Source organism: Lolium rigidum, chromosome 7, assembly GCF_022539505.1.
Source record: "Lolium rigidum isolate FL_2022 chromosome 7, APGP_CSIRO_Lrig_0.1, whole genome shotgun sequence".
Taxonomy (NCBI): domain Eukaryota; kingdom Viridiplantae; phylum Streptophyta; class Magnoliopsida; order Poales; family Poaceae; genus Lolium; species Lolium rigidum.
The window spans coordinates 249,062,359-249,081,800 of record NC_061514.1 but is presented as its reverse complement, the minus strand read 5'-3'; the positions used below and the strand labels follow the sequence as shown (position 1 = coordinate 249,081,800).

Here is a 19,442-nt window from a genome sequence, read left to right as displayed (position 1 = left end):
CGCGAATACATCGAAGATGGTGAAGTAGAGATTTGCAAAGTACACACAGATCTGAATGTTGCAGATCCGTTGACTAAAGCTCTCCCTAGGGCAAAGCATGACCAACACCAGAATGCTATGGGTGTTAGGTACCTTACAATGTAATCTAGATTATTGACTCTAGTGCAAGTGGGAGACTGTTGGAGATATGCCCAAGAGGCAATAATAAAGTGGTTATTATAATATCTTTGTGTTTATGATAAATGTTTGCATACCATGCTATAATTGTATTAACCGAAACATTGATACATGTGTGTTATGTAAACAACAAGGAGTCCCTAGTAAGCCTCTTGTATAACTAGCTTGTTGATTAATGGATGATCATGGTTTCGTGATCATGAACATTGGATGTTATTAATAACAAGGTTATGTCATTAGTTGAATGATATAATGGACACACACCCAAATGAGCGTAGCATAAGATCAAGTCATTAAGTTCAATTTGCTATAAGCTTTCGATACATAGTTGCCTTAGTCCTTCGACCATGAGATCATGTAAATCACTTACACCGGAAGGGTACTTTGATTACATCAAACGCCATTGCGTAAATGGGTGGTTATAAAGATGGGATTAAGTATTTGGAAAGTGTGAGTTGAGGCATATGGATCAATAGTGGGATTTGTCCATCCTGATGACGGATAGATATTCTCTGGGCCCTCTCGGTGGAATGTCGTCTGAATAGTTTGCAAGCACATGATTGGATCATGAGAGATGACATACCGCGGTACGAGTAAAGAGTACTTGTCGGTAACGAGGTTGAACAAGGTATGGTGATACCGATGATCAAACCTCGGACAAGTATAATATCGTGTGACAAAAGGAATCGGCATTGTATGTAAATGGTTCAATCGATCACTAAAGTCATCGTTGAATATGTGGGAGCCATTATGGATCTCCAAATCCCGCTATTGGTTATTGCTCGGAGAGGAGTCTCGACCATGTCTGCACATTCTCGAACCGTAGGGTGACACACTTAAGGTTGCGATGTTGCTAGGGGTAGATTCGGGATTAAAGAAATAGTTTTGGAGAGTTACGGAATTGTTCCGGGAAGATGATTAATAATTTATTAATTACTTGAATTAGTAAATATTAATATTAATTTATTTAGTAGAAATAAATGTGGGGCTAAAAGTAGTCTAGAGAAGTTTTACTAATGGGCCAATTTAGTAGCTCATGTAGACAAACTATCAAAACAAAAGGCAAAGAAAAAAAAAAGGAGGAAAGCAATGGCCGGGCTGAGCTGGCCAGTGCTCATACGAGCAAGCTAGGCCTTGGCCGGCCAGCAATCCAAGCTGGGTCGCTGGCTCACAGCCATGGGCCGGCCATGTGCGTCCGCGCGTACGGCAGGAAAGGAAAGCAAAAGTTGTTTTTCCTTTTTCCAATCGGCAGAGATCGTTTGGATCGGCTGTTTTTCGTGAGATCCAAGTTGATCAGCACCGCCACACGCGCCTATAAAAGGAGGACGTCCGCACACGTGAAATCAGATTTTTGCGTCGCAGCCGTTTTGCTTCGTTTGCTTCCCCTTTTGCCTAGTTTCTTCCACCCAACGCGTACAGGCGAAGCCCTGTCCGCGGAAACTCTCCACCACCACCACGCCGTCGTGCTGCTGGACTAGATCCCATCTACCACATCTCCCCGCTTGCTGGAACAAGGAGGAGGTGTCTTCATCGAGCTGTACGTGTGACCGAGTACGGAGGTGCTGCCCGTTTGCAGCGCCGGAGGGATCGTCATCGCGATCTTGAGATCGGCAAGTGTACGACTACATCAACCACGAGATTCAATCTCGTTTCCGCTTAGCGATCTACAAGGGTATGTAGATCCAATCCGTCTCGTTGCTTCAATCTAGTAGATTAGATCTGGCGTTTTTCCTAGATTGGATCTTGGTTTTGTTTGTTTGCGGTAGAAAATTTTTGTTTTCCATGCAACGAACCCCATCAGAGGTGCGTCATAATATTGAAGAAGGATGGTGGGAACAACAACTCGAAGCTGACAAGACATTGGACCACATCTTCCTGTAATCCTGACAAAGTTTCTGGATCCATTACCTTCTGAGAAATTGCGTTCGGGAATGCACATATCTTCACAATGGCTAGTCGAACATTTTCCGGTAGAAGTCCCCTCAATGCAATCGGAAGCAATTGTGTCATAAGCACGTGACAGTCATGGGACTTCGGGTTCTGGAATTTTTTCTCCTTCATATTTACTATCCCCTTTATATTCGACGAGAAACCGGACGGAACCTTGATACCGAATAGGGCTTCAAAAAGATCTCCTTCTCTTGTTTGGTAAGAGCATAGGTGGCAGGCCCTACAAACTGCCCTGGATGATTGCCGTTTCGTCCTTTATGAAGTTCCTGGTCCTCCGGTGCTTCTGTTGTATCTTTTGTCTTTCCATACACGCCCAGAAAACCTAGAATATTCACACAAAGATTCTTGGTCGGGTGCATCACGTCGATTGCGGAGCGGACTTCCAGGACTTTCCAATATTCTAGCTCCCGGAAAATAGATTTCTTCTTCCACATGGGCGCGTGTCCGTCATCGTCTTTCGGAACAGTGTCGACTGCTCGGACCCTTTCCAAAGATAACATTTAAATCCTTGACCATGTCAAATATATCAGCACCACTACGGGGACAGGCTTCGGACGGCGGTCTGCCTCGCCATCGAAATGCTTGCCTTTTTTCCTTAAGGGATGCTTGCGCGGAAGGAAACGACGATTGAACGGGTACACAACTTTTCTGCTTTTTCCCAAATATTTACTTTCAGTCTCATCCTTTGTTCGTCTGTCCTGAAATGTTACTGAGAGCAGGCCAATCATTGATGGTTACGAATAGCAACGCTCGTAGATCAAATTCTTGCTCCGTGTGCTCATCCCACACACGTACACCTGGTTTGGCCCACAACTCCAAAAGTTCATCGACTAATGGCCTTAGGTACACATCAATGTCGTTGCCCGGTTGCTTTGGGCCTTGGATAAGCACTGGCATCATAATGAACTTCCGCTTCATGCACAACCAAGGAGGAAGGTTGTAGATACATAGAGTCACGGGCCAGGTGCTGTGACTGCAGCTCTGCTCCCCAAAAGGATTCATGCCATCTGTACTTAGACCAAAGTATAAGTTCCTTGCCTCAACATCGCGTCTTTCTCCCGATGTTTCTCCACTGCCGACCATCAGCGGGGTGCCTCAACATCGCGTCTTTCTTACGTTCTTCCATGTGCCATCGCAACAACTTGGCATGCTCTTTGTTTCTCGAACAAACGTTTCAACCGTGGTATTATTGGAGCATACCACATCACCTTCGCGAGAACCCTCTTCCTGGGTGGCTCGCCCTCAACATCACCGAGGTCATCTTTTCCGATCTTATACCGCAATGCACCACATATCGGGCATTTATTCAAATTCTCGTACTTCTCACCGCGGTAGAGGATACAGTCATTAATGCATGCATGTATCTTCTGCACATCTAATCCTAGAGGGCAGACAAGCTTCTTTGCTTCATATGTACTGACGGGCAATTCATTATTTCTTTGAAACAACTTCTTTAATATTATCATCAATTCCTCAAATCCCGAGTCAGTCACACCGACCTCTGCCTTCCATTTCAGCAATTCCAATATGCTACCCAGCTTTCTATGCCCATCTTCACAACCTGGGTACAACAATTTGTGGTGGTCCTCTAACATCTTGTCGAACTGCAACCTCTCCTTATCCGTGTCACGGTCTCTTCTTGCATCGAAATGGCCCGACGAAGATCATCATCAACGGGATCATCCGATGCACTGTTCTTCACCTCCTTCTTCTTCATTGTCGTCCATTGCGGTATCAAAGCATTCAGAGAACATAGATCGATACTTCTCATCATTATCTTCTTCCTCATCGTTGTCTTCCATCATAACCCCTTCTTCTCCGTGCTTGGTCCAAACATTATAATTGGACATGAACCCAAACCGAAGCAGGTGGCTCTTAATATCTCTTGAGCAAGAGTAATCCTTCTCGTTCTTACATTTTAGACATGGACGAGCACATAAAACCTTGCTTCGACTTGTTGGCCTCGGCCACAAGCGGGAAAGAATTCACGCCCTCTCGAAAGCGGGAGCACATCGGTTACCGTACATCCATGGATGACTCATCTGCATCATAAGTACAATTATATATGTATCAGATGCAATCACCTTGCTAAAATTAGTATTGTACGGACTATGCATATATATATATAGTCGAGAAAATAGTTGCTAACCTTTTTGGATCAAAAAGAGGAGAAATCTTATCAAATAAAACCAAGTGGCATCCCTCTCACAAGCATTCCATCAAACACCTCTTGTGCACATGTAGAAAAAATGAGCTAGCATACACCTCCACCTTCACCACCAAGGAAAAAATGAGGTGGGGGGGTGGCTGGCTGCTTCTATATATATAGGGGGGGGGACATTTTGTCGCGGGCCGTATTACGACCCGCGACAAAAGGGGTGGCCACGTCGCTCCTACCCCTTTTGTCGCGGGCCGTATTACGACCCGCGACAAAAGGCCGCGACAAAAGCCTCCGCGCGCTCCACATGGTTTCGGGGCGACGTGGCCAGGCCATTTGTCGCGGGTGCAGGCGCGCCCGCGACAAAAGGCTCCCACGGAAGCCCTGTTTTCCACTAGTGTACGGCGGATTCCGGAGGCGGATATGAGCACCAGCGACACGAAGACGTACCTAGGTTCGGGGCCCTCGTGTGGAGGTAACACCCTACTCCTGCCTGATCTGTATAAGTGGTGGATAGTACAATGGTACTCCTAGAGATGTATCCGGCTTGGGAGCGGGCTGGAGGTAGACGAAGGTCTCTCCCTGCTCCCAGTGGCGTATGTGATGTATGAAAGAGAATGAGTCTGATCCCCCTGGAGAGGGGTGCTAGTGGGGCTTATATAGTGCCCGGAACATTTGCAAGGAGATCCCTAGAGGGTACGCTACCGACTTTGGCTCCCTCGCCCTCTCCCGAGGCCCTGGGATCCCCGGGCGCCCGCCCACGTCTCGTCCTTCTCTCGCTTCCGACAGCGACCCGACCGGTGGAGGGATGGCTCGTAGATTAGCTCCTAGCCCGCGCCACCCCGGAGAACCGGGCCATCCTCACGCTCATGTCATGAAGATCGTTGTAGAGAAGCAGTATCCCGCGACAGGAAGGATGGGATATCCTCGTGGACTTCTGCACCCATACAAGAGTCCTGATGGCTTCTCGGCAAGGCTCCGCCAACTTCCAGATCCGGTCAGGGCAATGACGAAGCGGGCCCAGCAATGAGCACAGCCGGCCAGGCGGTGCTGCAACTGGCCAAGCCCACCTAAAGCCAACCAGATGATGCTAAAGTCGGCCAACACTATGGCGCAGCCGGCCATGGCCAAGCTGGCCCAGACGAGGATTCAACCGACCTCGGGGTAGTCGGCCACGGTCAAGCTAGCTGCTCCTCTGTCGGGCCTAACACGGTGCAGCCAGCCCCAAGCCAGCTGTTTCCCAATCCTTTGACATACCCGAGGTCATCCCCTCAACACTTCTTAAAGCATCTCGGGGCCAGGCCTGGGAGGAACACCCGAATCGGCCGTTTCCAGCGAGCCACCCTCGTCTTCGCAAAAAGCGACAATGGCGCGTTCCTGCAGAGCCACCGACGGGAGATGGCGCGATCTCGCACGGAACGGCAAAAAATCGACGGGATCAATTCGGTCACCGCCCTCCAAATTTTGCCACCGTATATAGGGACGGCTCTCTCACCGCCAAATCCAAATCCCCCATTCCCTCCCATTTCGAGCTCATCCACCCTTCCTAATCAAACGACATGGTCGGCTTATCCTCACCCGCATGGTCGGCGAGGCTGGCTGCGACGACGTTGGCTGTGGCGGCGGTGACTAGGTTGTCGTCTTCTTCATCTGCGCCGGTCACTCCGGTGGTTGTACGCTTATGCAAACCCTAGACCTAGCAATTTTGGGTACACAAGGGGATCTGATAGAATCCATTGTAGGCCATTCTTTCATCGTCGGCCATGGTTGGATCGGACTCTACCACAGGAAAGGTTGTCCAGGTTGCTTCTGACTCTTCCACGGGGACGGTTGTCGAGGTTGCATCTTACTCTTCCATGGGGATGGTTGTGTTGCCTGCTTCTTCGCTAGGGTCTCTTGCTTCCCCGACCTCGGTGTTGTGTGTGGCTCTTCTGAGTGTAAGACCGCTCTTTCTTTTCTGGTAGTCTATTGATGTGCTAATGCTAAGGATGTGGTAGTTCATTCATGTGCTAATGCTTAAGGATGTAGTTCATTGATGTGCTAATGCTTAAGGATGTGGTAGTTAATTGATGTGCTAATGCTTAAGGATGTGTGGTAGTTCCTTGATGTGCTAATGCTTAGCTACGTTCTTCTGCTATTTGCCATGTAGGCAATCATACAATTGGGATCCTTTGATCTTTCTACTCCATCTATCAATGCTAATCGTTATCTATTTGCAAACCAACTTGCCATGGTTTGGCAACCTAAGATGTCATAGTTTGTGCTAAAACGCTTGGTTGAGCTCATCTACAGCGGCTCTGTCAGATGAAGAAGGTAGTTGATGATGTTCTTGCATTCGCTGGCATACATGTGAGCACTCTTCAGGTCTACAACCACATCAAAAAGTGGAGTACCAAGTGGAGCGTCATAAGCAAGATCAAATCTGATCGCACTCTCGAGTGTAACTTGACAAGAAGCAACAGCTGATGTAGCAAAATCAAAAAACGAAAGTCTTTGCTACAGGGTATGTGTAATGCCTGGGGCTCAAGGTGAGCTAGGCGTCGGACTTCCACCACTGCTGGAGGCCATGCACGTTGGACCGCTTGGTGAGCCAGCTCGCGTCGTCAATTCTGGAGTTCTTCCACAGCGTTGCTGATGGCAGGAGGTGAGGGCGCTCCTTGTCATGGCCGACGAGGTGGTGGAATATGTCACGGTACGACAGCGTCATGGCCGACTTGGCGGCGCCGCGAAAGCGCTCCTCCATCCGCTCCCTCTGTTGGAAGTAGTCGATGAAACCCTGGCAGATGAAGTCCTTCTCGTGCACGTATAGCTTGGGCGCCCATGGCGACAACCGTTCGAATAGCTTCGCCATACGCTTCCGGTGGGGACCGAGGATCACCCCGAGACCGGCCTTCACGAGGTTGCTCGTGGCGTAGAGGTCATTCTTGGCCACCTCCGACGGTTGAAGCAGGTTTATGGCCTGTGTGGATGCCACATGCGGGGGGTTGAAGAGGAAGGTCGGGAGGCCGAGCCCCTGCTGATCCATCGTAGTCCGCCCCACGTCCAACGCCAGTGACGCGCCGATAGAGTGGCCGGCGAGCCAGACGACGCAGCTCTCTCTCTGCTTGGCGATGGTGGCGAGGAGCTCGTGGACCGCGGCATGTGCTTGCTGGGAGCGATTGCTTCCCTTTAGGCGGTTGAGCACTATCTTGCCGTCAAGGTAAACGTCTTGTATCGCCTTGGGGTGCCGCATCATGGTCCCGCGGAAGGCGACGATGTACTGCGGAGCAGATGGGTGGCGCGGTGGCGCACCCGCCGGGGCGGCGTACTCGTAGATGGCGCCGAAGATGAACTTGTCCCCCCTGTGCTTGAAAGAGTCGTCCGTGAGCACGTCCTTGAGGCGGAAGTGAAAGCTCTCCCACCACGCCGGCGCTAGCGACTTGGCCTGCAGGCCCTGCCTGCACATGGTTCTGTCGCTCTCTAGGGCGTAAGTGCCTTCACTACCGGAAAATCTGTCTATGCCGTGCGCCCAAATTTTACCGTGCGGCAACACACGGCAAAGAATGTAATGCCGTGAGCCTACAGAGCCAGCGCACGGCATAGAAAAAGTGCACGGCACATTAGTCCGAAGCGCACGGCAAAGAACGAGCACACGGTAAAACCTGCATAAAACGCACGGCAAAACAAAGCGCACGGCAAAGAATGCGGAAGACGCACGGCAAAACAGGCCGCATGGCATACTGGCACGCTCGGCCCACATCCACGCCCAACGTCGTAACGGAAATTGTTTGCCGTGTGCGTGCCATCACACACGGCAAACATTTTGCATTTTCATTTTTTCATTCCGCGCTATGTTTTCCCGCGGATGTTTGATTTGGGCGCGCGTTTCTGTTGGCGGGCATAGATGCAATCTTTGCCGTGAGGCATAACTATAGCGCACGTCATACATGCAGTATTTGCCGTGTGTCCTTTTCGCTGCACACGGCAAACCGTTTTGTTTTTTCATTTTCCCCAATTTCACACATGTCCCTCCTATTCGTTTCCATATATATTGCACTGGGAAGCCATGTATTGCAATATTTCAACTTCTACCAGGCTTTCACACATGTCCTTCGACCGTTAAAGTGGGAGTCCGCACATCGCCAAGGCGCGAGCGGGAGTTTTTGCGCGCCGTCATTTCATGCGGGTCTAAATCGGGCGTAACTAATTCGAAAAAATTTGAAAAAATACGAGACCATTTTCGGGGTGCCGGAAGGGCTTTTTTGTGAAGCAGCTACATGGTGCGCATTTTAGAATTGCGCGAGACCTCCGCGCATCGGTAGGATACCTCCTACGCACCACCTATCACATGCCATATGCGCGCGGTAGCCATCTGGGAATCCCTCCCGCTTCATGCGGTGTCCCGCCGAATCCGCTGGAAACTGACCGGATTTGAACTGGGGCCACACTTTCCTTCGCTCAATAAATGGAGGGAAAAATGTTTTTAGGTCTAGGACGTGTCATTTTATGTGCTAAATGTTTTCCGTTTCCCGCGTTGGCGGACGGGTGCACGCGCGCTCCCGGTACGGCCATACCGCATGTCCCGGCGGCCCCGTTTTGCACACTTGGCAAAGTAAACGGAGCCAAAAATCGAGCGGAGCCGCGTGGCGTCATTTTATGTGTCCTATTAACCACTGCAAAAGACGGAATTGGGATACGGCAATTATTTTGAAAAACCCTTCACGGATAGGGCTATCACGTCCGGAGTTCTATGGCTTTTAGGGGAAATGAGTAGGAAATGGCCCGTTTCACCACATAGTTTGTCGGAACGAGGCCATATTTGGCACGTGCGTGGGCCTTAGGATGGGAAGCAAGGCCTCGGTCGCGGATTTCCAATCCGACACACGGGCGACGGTTTTTCCATTTTCGGGGTGCCGGAAGGGCTTTTTTTGTGAAGCAGCTACATGGTGCGCATTTTAGAATTGCGCGAGACCTCCGCGCATCGGTAGGATACCTCCTACGCACCACCTATCACATGCCATATGCGCGCGGTAGCCATCTGGGAATCCCTCCCGCTTCCTGCGGTGTCCCACCGAATCCGCTGGAAACTGACCGGATTTGAACTGGGGCCACACTTTCCTTCGCTCAATAAATGGAGGGAAAAATGTTTTTAGGTCTAGGACGTGTCATTTTATGTGCTAAATGTTTTCCGTTTCCCGCATTGGCGGACAGGTGCACGTGCGCTCCCTGTACGGCCATACCGCATGTCCCGGCGGCCCCGTTTTGCACACTTGGCAAAGTAAATGGAGCCAAAAAATCGAGCGGAGCCGCGTGGCGTCATTTTTTGTGTCCTATTAACAACTGCAAAAGACGGAATTGGGATACGGAAATTATTTTGAAAAATCCTTCATGGATAGGGCTATCACGTCCGGAGTTCTATGGCTTTTAGGGGAAATGAGTAGGAAACGGCCCGTTTCACCACATAGTTTGTCGGAACGAGGCCATATTTGGCACGTGCGTGGGCCTTAGGATGGGAAGCAAGGCCTCGGTCGCGGATTTCCAATCCGACACACGGGCAACGGTTTTTCTATTTTCGGGGTGCCGGAAGGGCTTTTTTTTGTGAAGCAGCTACATGGTGCGCATTTTAGAATTGCGCGAGACCTCTGCCCATCGGTAGGATACCTCCTCCGCACCACCTATAACATGCCATATGCGCGCGGTAGCCATTTGGGAATCCCTCCCGCTTCCTGCGGTGTCCCGCCGAATCCGCTGGAAACTGACCGGATTTGAACTGGGGCCACACTTTCCTTCGCTCAATAAATGGAGGGAAAATGTTTTTAGGTCTAGGACGTGTCATTTTATGTGCTAAATGTTTTTCGTTTCCCGCGTTGGCGGACGGGTGCACGCGCGCTCCCGGTACGGCCATACCGCATGTCCCGGCGGCCCCGTTTTGCACACTTGGCAAAGTAAACGGAGCCAAAAAATCGAGCGGAGCCGCGTGGCGTCATTTTATGTGTCCTATTAACCACTGCAAAAGACGGAATTGGGATACGGAAATTATTTTGAAAAAACCCTTCACGGAAAGGGCTATCACGTCCGGAGTTCTATGGCTTTTAGGGGAAATGAGTAGGAAACGGCCCGTTTCACCACATAGTTTGTCGGAACGAGGCCATATTTGGCACATGCGTGGGCCTTAGGATGGGAAGCAAGGCCTCGGTCGCGGATTTCCAATCCGACACACGGACGACGGTTTTTCCATTTTCGGGGTGCCGGAAGGGCTTTTTTTTGTGAAGCAGCTACATGGTGGGCATTTTAGTATTGCGCGAGACCTCCGCGCAGCGGTAGGATACCTCCTACGCACCACCTATCACATGCCATATACGCGCGGTAGCCATCTGGGAATCCCTCCCGCTTCCTGCGGTGTCCCGCCGAATCCGCTGGAAACTGACCGGATTTGAACTGGGGCCACACTTTCCTTCGCTCAATAAATGGAGCGAAAAATGTTTTTAGGTCTAGAACGTGTCATTTTATGTGCTAAATGTTTTCCGTTTCCCGCGTTGGCGGACGGGTGCACACACGCTCCCGGTACGGCCATACCGCATGTCCCGATGGCCCCGTTTTGCACACTTGGCAAAGTAAACGGAGCCAAAAAATCGAGCGGATCTGCGTGGTGTCATTTTATGTGTCCTATTAACCACTGCAAAAGACGGAATTGGGATACGGAAATTATTTTGAAAAACCCTTCACGGATAGGGCTATCACGTCCGGAGTTCTATGGCTTTTAGGGGAAATGAGTAGGAAACGGCCCGTTTCACCACATAGTTTGTCGAAACGAGGCCATATTTGGCACGTGCGTGGGCCTTAGGATGGGAAGAAAGGCCTCGGTCGCGGATTTCCAATCTGACACACGGGCGATGGTTTTTCCATTTTCGGGGTGCCGGAAGGGCTTTTTTTGTGAAACAGCTACATGGTGCGCATTTTAGAATTGCGCGAGACCTCCGCGCATCGGTAGGATACCTCCTACGCACCACCTATCACATGCCATATGCGCGCGGTAGCCATCTGGGAATCCCTCCGCTTCCTGCGGTGTCCCGCCGAATCCGCTGGAAACTGACCGGATTTGAACTGGGGCCACACTTTCCTTCGCTCAATAAATGGAGCGAAAAATGTTTTTAGGTCTAGGACGTGTCATTTTATGTGCTAAATGTTTTCCGTTTCCCGCGTTGGCGGACGGGTGCACACGCGCTCCCGTGACGGCCATACCGCATGTCCCGGTGGCCCCGTTTTGCACACTTGGCAAAGTAAACGGAGCCAAAAAATCGAGCGGATCCGCGTGGTGTCATTTTATGTGTCCTATTAACCACTGCAAAAGACGGAATTGGGATACGGCAATTATTTTGAAAAACCCTTCACGGATAGGGCTATCACGTCCGGAGTTCTATGGCTTTTAGGGGAAATGAGTAGGAAACGGCCCGTTTCACAACATAGTTTGTCGAAACGAGGCCATATTTGGCACGTGCGTGGGCCTTAGGATGGGAAGCAAGGCCTCGGTCGCGGATTTCCAATCCGACACACGGGCGACGGTTTTTCCATTTTCGGGGTGCCGGAAGGGCTTTTTTTTGTGAAGCAGCTACATGGTGCGCATTTTAGAATTGCGCGAGACCTCCGCGCATCGGTAGGATACCTCCTACGCACCACCTATCACATGCCATATGCGCGCGGTAGCCATCCGGGCAATCCCTCCCGCTTCCTGCGGTGTCCCGCCGAATCCGCTGGAAACTGACCGGATTTGAACTGGGGCCACACTTTCCTTCGCTCAATAAATGGAGGGAAAAATGTTTTTAGGTCTAGGACGTGTCATTTTATGTGCTAAATGTTTTCCGTTTCGTGCGTTGGCGGACGGGTGCACGCGCGCGCCCGGTAGGGCCATACCGCATCGTGGGATACGGGGAGACACACCAGTGGACCCACATTCCATGCTTATGGAAGATTCCTTACTTTGAAGATCTCGAGCTTCCGCATAACATTGATGTAATGCATACCGAAAAGAATATCAGCGAGGCTCTTTGGAGCACGATTATGGACACTGAGAAGACGAAGGATAACATTAAGGCTAGACTCGATCAACAAGAATGGTGCGATAGGCCACATTTGGACATGCAGCCTCCTGGAGTCAAAGGACCTAGGTGGACTAAGCGAAAGGCCCCGTTCTGCCCTTCAAGGCCCGAAAGGAGGGAAATATTCCAGTGGATTGTCGACTGCTTGTTCTTCCTCGATGGGTATGCAGCCTAACCTGGATGAGGGGAGCAAACCTGGAGACGTTGCGAGTGCATGGGCTCAAGAGTCATGACTATCACGTGTGGCTTGAGCGGATAATGCCGATCATGATTAGAGGCTATATCGACGAGGAGACTTGGCTAGTGCTAGCGGAGTTGAGCTATTTCTTCCGCCAACTTTGTGCTAAGGAGTTGGACCGTGAAGTGGTCAAGAAGCTAGATAAACGGGAACCCGAGCTGCTTTGCAAGCTAGAGATGCTCCTTCCGCCAGGGTTATTTAATCCGATGCAACATATGATCTTGCATCTCCCGCAGGAGGCGTTACTGGGGTCCACTGTGCATACCCGTTGGCAGTATGGCCCTGAGAGAGAAAATAAGAAGCTTCGTGACCAATATGGCAATAAATGCAAGATCGAGCCATCCATAGCCGAGGCAACCCTTAACAAGGAGGTGTCAAACTTCACGACAAAGTACTATGATGAAAACATTCCCACTCAACACAATCCAATCCTTCGTTACAATGCCGCCAACCCTGATGATGTACCCAAGCTTGGCATCTTCATAGGGCTAGGTGGCACATCAAGAGGCATGAAGAGGCGCAAGATAACGAATCCCGAATGGGGTTTAATCCACTCATATGTCTTGAAAAGCATGGATGAAGTGAAGCCGTACGTCGAGTAAGTGCTCACTACTTAGTTATTCACAAACTTTCACTTGTTAGTCCGTGGCTAACACTTCCTCTTTGCATTGCCATAGACAATTCACCCAAAAATATTGGAAGCTAAGAAGGGATCCAACGGAACATGAAGAAAATGATCTCTTTGTAAACGGTGGTGGTTACGGTTTCATTAACTGGTTCTCGACTTTGGTACCTTTCTATATAACTTTGCTCGTACTACGTACATTATTTGACCACTTCTCCTACTAAATTTTCCTAGTGAACTTCTAGGCAAAAATTGACCCCGAGATGAAACCCGAGTTGAAAAAAATCGCCAAGGGCTTTACCTCACCCGTCAATGCATACGATGCTTATGACGTCAATGGGTATCGCTTCCATACCCATGAGTACACACAACGTCGGGCCAACCGGAAGACAACAAATAGCGGGGTATTATGTGAAGGCTCGGATGGGCTCCATTACTATGGTAGAGTCGAGGGTATATACGAGCTGAATTATGGTTTCGGCAAAGGGCTAAACCCCGTTGTATTCAAGTGCCACCGATTCGACCCACATCGGGTGAAACGGAAACCTGAAATTGGCTGGGTCGAAGTTGAGCGAAGCTCCATTTATGCGGGAGATGATGTATATATTTTGGCTACCCGGGCCTTTCAAGTATTCTATCTCCCGTACCCGTGCAAAAACCCCAAAAACGTACGCAGGGCTGGGATGTTGTGATCACGGTGCCGACGCACAACGAGGCCGCCTAAGCCAGACCAGGACGACTACCGTCGCCTTGACCCCTCAACATATGATGGCGAGTGTTTTCAGGAGGAAGGGCTCCCAGGGAAATTCACTATCAACTTACTGACTGATGATGACATGGTCATAGACGGTGAAGAAGAAGAGGGTGTTGAGGCGGAAGACACTGTGGATGATGTAGTTGAGGAGGTTCAGAACGCACAAGACTTGACTTTGCTTGATCGGTTCCATGCAGGCCTTGACAAAGATGAGCCAACAAAACCACCTCCAGATTACATGCCTGATTATTGGTGGGAGCTTGATAGCGATGATGAAGCATGTGGCCCGTCGGTTGTTCGTGATGATCTCGAAACGGGCTTCTGAAGTACTTACCGACCCTATGTAATAGTGATTTGTAAAACTAGCATATTCGTGAGAACTCTATGTAATGGTGATTGTGAGAACTCTATGTAATGGTGATTGTGAGAACTCTATTTGTGTTTTGTATGTATTTTAATTATTTGCATTCTACGGTTTTTGTAAGAAATCTATGCCATGTTGTATTTCTAATTATTTGCTTTACTTATTTTCTCTTTTGTCTACATCATTTGATATAATCATGTGTACTAATGAAGATACTATTTTTTGTGAATGCAGGTGATTCCAACATGCCAGGAGGGGGGCACAAAGGAGGAGGAAGAAAGAGGCCCTCGAAGAAAGTTAGGGGCATGTCGACCATTCTCTCCACTTCAGGCTCCACTTCCCTCAGACTCCACTTCAGGCTCCACACGGTCTCCTAGTCCTCCACCACCTCTGAAGCGTGAGAGGGCTAGACGGCCATCTACTCCTCCTCCAGTCGAGGAGCAGGTGGAGGAGGAGGAGGACGAGGAGGGGGATGAGGATGAGGAGGGGGTGGGGGGAGGGAGGATGAGGAGGCGGGGGAGGAGGACGAGGAGGGGGAGGAGGAGGAGGAGGAAGAGGAGGAGGACGAGGAGGGGGACACCAGGATTTGGAAGGAACCGGCGGAGTATGTTGAGATTCACGGGATGCCTCTTGAGCCTGGAACACGTGTTCCCTACCAGCGTGGGGTTGCAGACCTACCTGGCCTTCCTGAGTGGGAGGCAAACGGCGGGGTTGTTACGCTCGTCCCGGCAGTGGAGAAGTACAAATTTTGACAATCTTATTTTTTGACAACTTTTCATCACTATTTTCTCATAGCTTTTTTGTTTTTTCATTGTACAGCTCCTTCGTGTACAAGGAAGGCTACATAGTGCGCACCTACTCGAGCATCCTTGGATGCATTGTAAGAAAGCACTGGCCTGGGTTTGTGACCATGCCTAATGGTTGCAAGGAGGTAGCTTGGACTTGGAGCCACTATGCGCACGCACCTGATCCGGAGACCACACACACGAGGATGCTCAAGAACTGCCAGAGTAGGGTGATCCGTGAATTTTGAGTAAGTTAAGTTGACTTCTCTTGTCATTCGGTAACTCTGGCTCGAAATCCTACTTTTTGTCACTTTCTTTCACTAATGTCTTTTTTTTTCACAATTTTGCATCCTTGTAGACCTACTTTACTATGGACCCCGATTCTAAGCGCGATGATTGCATAAAAGTGGCCGGCAACATAGCGCGGAAGAAAGTGACTGATGCGCACTATGAGGGGTGTGTTTTGTCCATCCGCAATTGGTATGCTGAGAAACGCAAGCTCCGGATGCGGAAGGAGCAAGCCCGAGAAATCGTGAACTTCCAGCCGTGGCAGTACTTGCAGGTACTTTCATTTCCGCCTTACCGACTTGGTGACTTGGTGACCGCCGGACATTTTTCACTAATATGTGTATTTTGTGCATATGCAGTGCCCTCCTCTGTATGTAGGTCACGCTAGACCGCAAGTCTGGCACGCGATGGTTCGTCACTACACAAGCGCCGCCATGGGCGGATCTAGAGTGTTAGCCATGGGGGGCAGATGCCCCCACTCAAATTTTTGTCCCTTTGTATTAGTAAGCTAAAAACAGTCATTTGCCCCCACTTAGCGTGAGATTTTTCCCCGTTAGCACATTTTCGCCCCCTCTTGATTTTGATCCTGGGTCCACCCATGAGCGCCGCGTACAAGAGGAAGCACGAAGAACAAAAGCTAAAGAGAGCCGAGATGGGAGGCGGATCACACACGCAAGGCAGCGTCCCCCTCGCCATATGCAAGCAGAAAAAAGTGAGAAAATGCATTCTCTTCACCATCATTCATTGGTTCAGGTACAATGTGGAGATCATATCTTTTTCCTTTGTCTAGCTCATGTTAACTGACCTTATTTAGATTCTCTTATCTTTCACACTATGTATACTTCTAAAATCGTCGCTCGTACTATGTTGGTGCTCGAATTGAGCTTGCTATTATGTGCAGCACTAAGATTTTTTGAGTACTACTGGAAAAACAAATCTTTCCTTTGTCCTAAGATACTACTAAAATAATACCAGGGTGGCCATAATACCAGGGGCAGACTGACCTGACGCTGTAGGCTGTAGCACTAGCACAGCACGCGGGAGTTCAGAGTCGAAACTGACTGAAGAAAATGCACAGGCCATCTGATTGTAGTTTTTAAAAAATGCACAGGCCATCAGAGTCGAAACTGACTGAAGAAAATGCACAGGCCATCAGAGTCGAAACTGACTGAATAAAATGCACAGGCCATCTGATTGTAGTGCTGATGAGTCTAGCAACCATTCTGAACTGTAAAACTGGGGTTTTTCTCACAGGAATTGACAAACATTTTTTCCCCTATAATAAGCACCAAACTGCATTTCTGTAAGGATTAGTGGCATCTTCCATACTGAACCAGATTATACTAACCATGAGGTGTACATCACTGGAACACATAGTCCCATCTCAGGTGCCAACAAAATTTTAGCTAATGTTTCTACATATTAATAGGTAGATGCATTAGTTAATCTGTAATTGTTACCTTGATCATCATGTTGTTCCTTATTCCGCAAATGCGCCCCTATTCATGTATCATTGTGCTATCTTTTGCAGGAAAAAGAGACAGGCGTGAAGTCCTCGTTATTCAAGATCTGGGGCGACCACCGCAAGAAGACGGACAAAAAAGACGTGACGGTGAAGTGGGTTAGCAAGATCGCCGAAGCCAAGGACAAGAAGTACCGGTCCAAGTTTGCCCAGACTCATGGCGACGAGGCGAACCCCGAGACCGAGCCATTTGACCCCGAGGTTGCCATGCGTGCGGGAGAGGGCAAGAAGCATGGTCGCTTGTTTGTCTGTGATGGGGCCGTCGATCCCAAGACCATCCCGTATTTGAGACAAATCAAAGGTGGAAACACGAGCTCCTCGCCTGCTGTAGAGCCCCGCCCGACACCGTCGTCTATAGCCATTGACGCGATCCGGGTATGTTCTTCTTCCTTGGTCACCTACACTTCATTTTTTTTTCTATTGCAACATCCATGACCTTCCGATGACACAACGTAGGCTGAATTGGAGGCTGAGAAGGCACAGAGGGAGTAGGCCGAGGCCCTCCTTACTCAGCACCAGCAGAAGATGGCGATGCAGCAGATGATGTTGTGGATGACACGGAAGCTCAGTGCCCACGATGCCCACTTATCGGTGAGTTCTTGCTCATAGAACCTAAGACGAAGTCTAATTCCATGTGCCCCAGGTTCCAAAATATTCTCTTGTACGTAGCACATTGGTTTAGTTACACTTAGTTAATTACCAGTTAATCTCTTCCTGGTTCTCTCTTGGTCAGTTGACTTCACGGGAAGTAGCAAAAGCTTCACAATATCATCTCTTGATTTGCAGGCCTCTATGCCGAGTGGCACCATTCTTCCTATGCTTGATCCACCTCCTTTTGACATCAACACATGGGTAAGTTGTATCCAATAAACTTGCTGCCCTTGATTATTATCTATAAAAAAGAATTGGAAACCTGATTGCTGAGGTGCAACTGAGTTTGTGCCACAGAGTTCGTCTACTTTTAAGGCTTCTACTTTGTGTATTGGCTTGTGTTAGCTGCCTATTCATGTTTCTATCTTGTAGCTACATGCCTCGGGTGGATCCAACAACATTGAGCTTCATGGGCCATCCATTCAGGATGGGAATGACAACTTGATGACGCCGCCTATAGGGGGACAGCCTAGCTTCAACAACCTCGGCATCGTCCGCCGGCTTTGAAACCTCAACATGAAGGATGAAACTCTTAGATCTTCGGGTGTTGGGCAATGTGTCAATGAATTATGAACCCATGCACTTGTCATGCACTATTTGTGGTTATGGAACATGTGTCATGCACTATTTGTGGTTATGGAACATGTATTATGCACTATTTGTGGTCATGGAACTTGTATTATGCACTATTTGTGGTCATGGAACTTGTATTATGCACTATTTGTCAATGTATTATAAATCTATGTTGGCTTTGATGCAAATATGTTGCTGTGGTGCCAGTGTTGTTGGCTTAGATGCAATTCTATTAATATCTCTATTTCAATTGCAGGGATTCCTGTAAACAAATAAATAAAAAAAAACAGTGTTTATTTGCCGTGTGCAAGCTCACGGCAAACAAACCAAATGACCTATGCCGTGCGCTAGCTCACGGCAAAGAGGCCACGCGTCGCCCACCTGTGTGCCTGGGAGGGCGTATGCAATCCTTGGAGAAGGCTTTGCCGTGAGTCTTTCTCCAGGAAGCACACGGCATAGACAGACCCACGGCGAAGGGATGGCTCACGGCGAAGAGTGGCGCACGGCGTAGCGACGGCTCACGGCGAAGAGTGGCTCACGACGAAGAGATGGCGCACGGCATAGTCAGACGCACGGCAAACATCAAAACGAGGGCGCACGGCGAAGACGACGCTCACGGCATACTGCGCCACGGGCCTACCGTCTGGTTCCGTCGATGGTGGGGACGTCGTTATGTGCTTTACTTTGCCGTGGAGCTCAGCACAGCACACGGCAAAAACTGTTCCGTGCGGGTCTGCGTATGCTCACGGCAAAGATTCTATGCCGTGGCCTTCTATGCCGTGTGCACTTTGCCGTGTGGGAACTCACGGCAGAGTGTTTGCCGTGTGTCCTATGCTGTTTGCCGTGGGTACTGGGCACACGGCAGAGTCCAGATTTCCGGTAGTGCTTTGACGATGCAGGCGGCGATGCACCGGCGGTGCTCTTCGCTCTCCCTGTACCATGAATCATCCATTGTTAGCTTAGAACCACCTGAATGCTGTTGGACCACCATATGATCGAGGAGGAGGGTAGGAGACGAAACATACCAGTCAATCTTTGTCGCAGAAGTACCACCAGTGGGCATCATATGAGTCGGCCCAGACTCGTCGAAGCGGTCGGTGAGGTCGGTACTCGAAGCCATCGAGGTAACTAGAAGAGGCAGCAGCGTCAGCAGGTGGTAGGGGGAATCAAGAGGCAGTTCAGACTTCAGACTGCTGAGCTAAGTGTACTTCTGTAGAACTCTTCCTGGGTGCGCTCTGTGCTTTGCTGTGAAGACGGTGCTGCAACGAGGAGCATATATATA

At 49.6% G+C, this 19,442-nt stretch overlaps 1 protein-coding gene across 1 annotated transcript; it reads right to left on the bottom strand.

Annotated features, from left to right (window-relative positions):
- Positions 1-6,818: 6,818 nt before the first annotated feature.
- LOC124672621 (GDSL esterase/lipase At4g10955-like) lies at positions 6,819-19,280 on the bottom strand. Its single transcript, XM_047208821.1, has 2 exons — positions 19,049-19,280; positions 6,819-7,762 (listed from the first exon to the last, which is right to left on the bottom strand). The coding sequence occupies exons 1-2, from the start codon at positions 19,278-19,280 to the stop codon at positions 6,819-6,821; spliced, it is 1,176 nt and encodes a 391-aa protein (XP_047064777.1).
- Between the last annotated feature and the right edge of the window lie 162 nt (positions 19,281-19,442).

Excerpts from the sequence above, each read along its gene's own strand:
- LOC124672621 (XM_047208821.1), bottom strand. The coding sequence starts at position 19,280 with ATGGCTTCGAGTACCGACCTCACCGACCGCTTCGACGAGTCTGGGCCG. Across the intron at positions 7,763-19,048 it reads CATCGCCGCCTGCATCGTCA|AAGGCACTTACGCCCTAGAG; the intron begins AAGCACTACCGG and ends TTTCCGGTAGTG.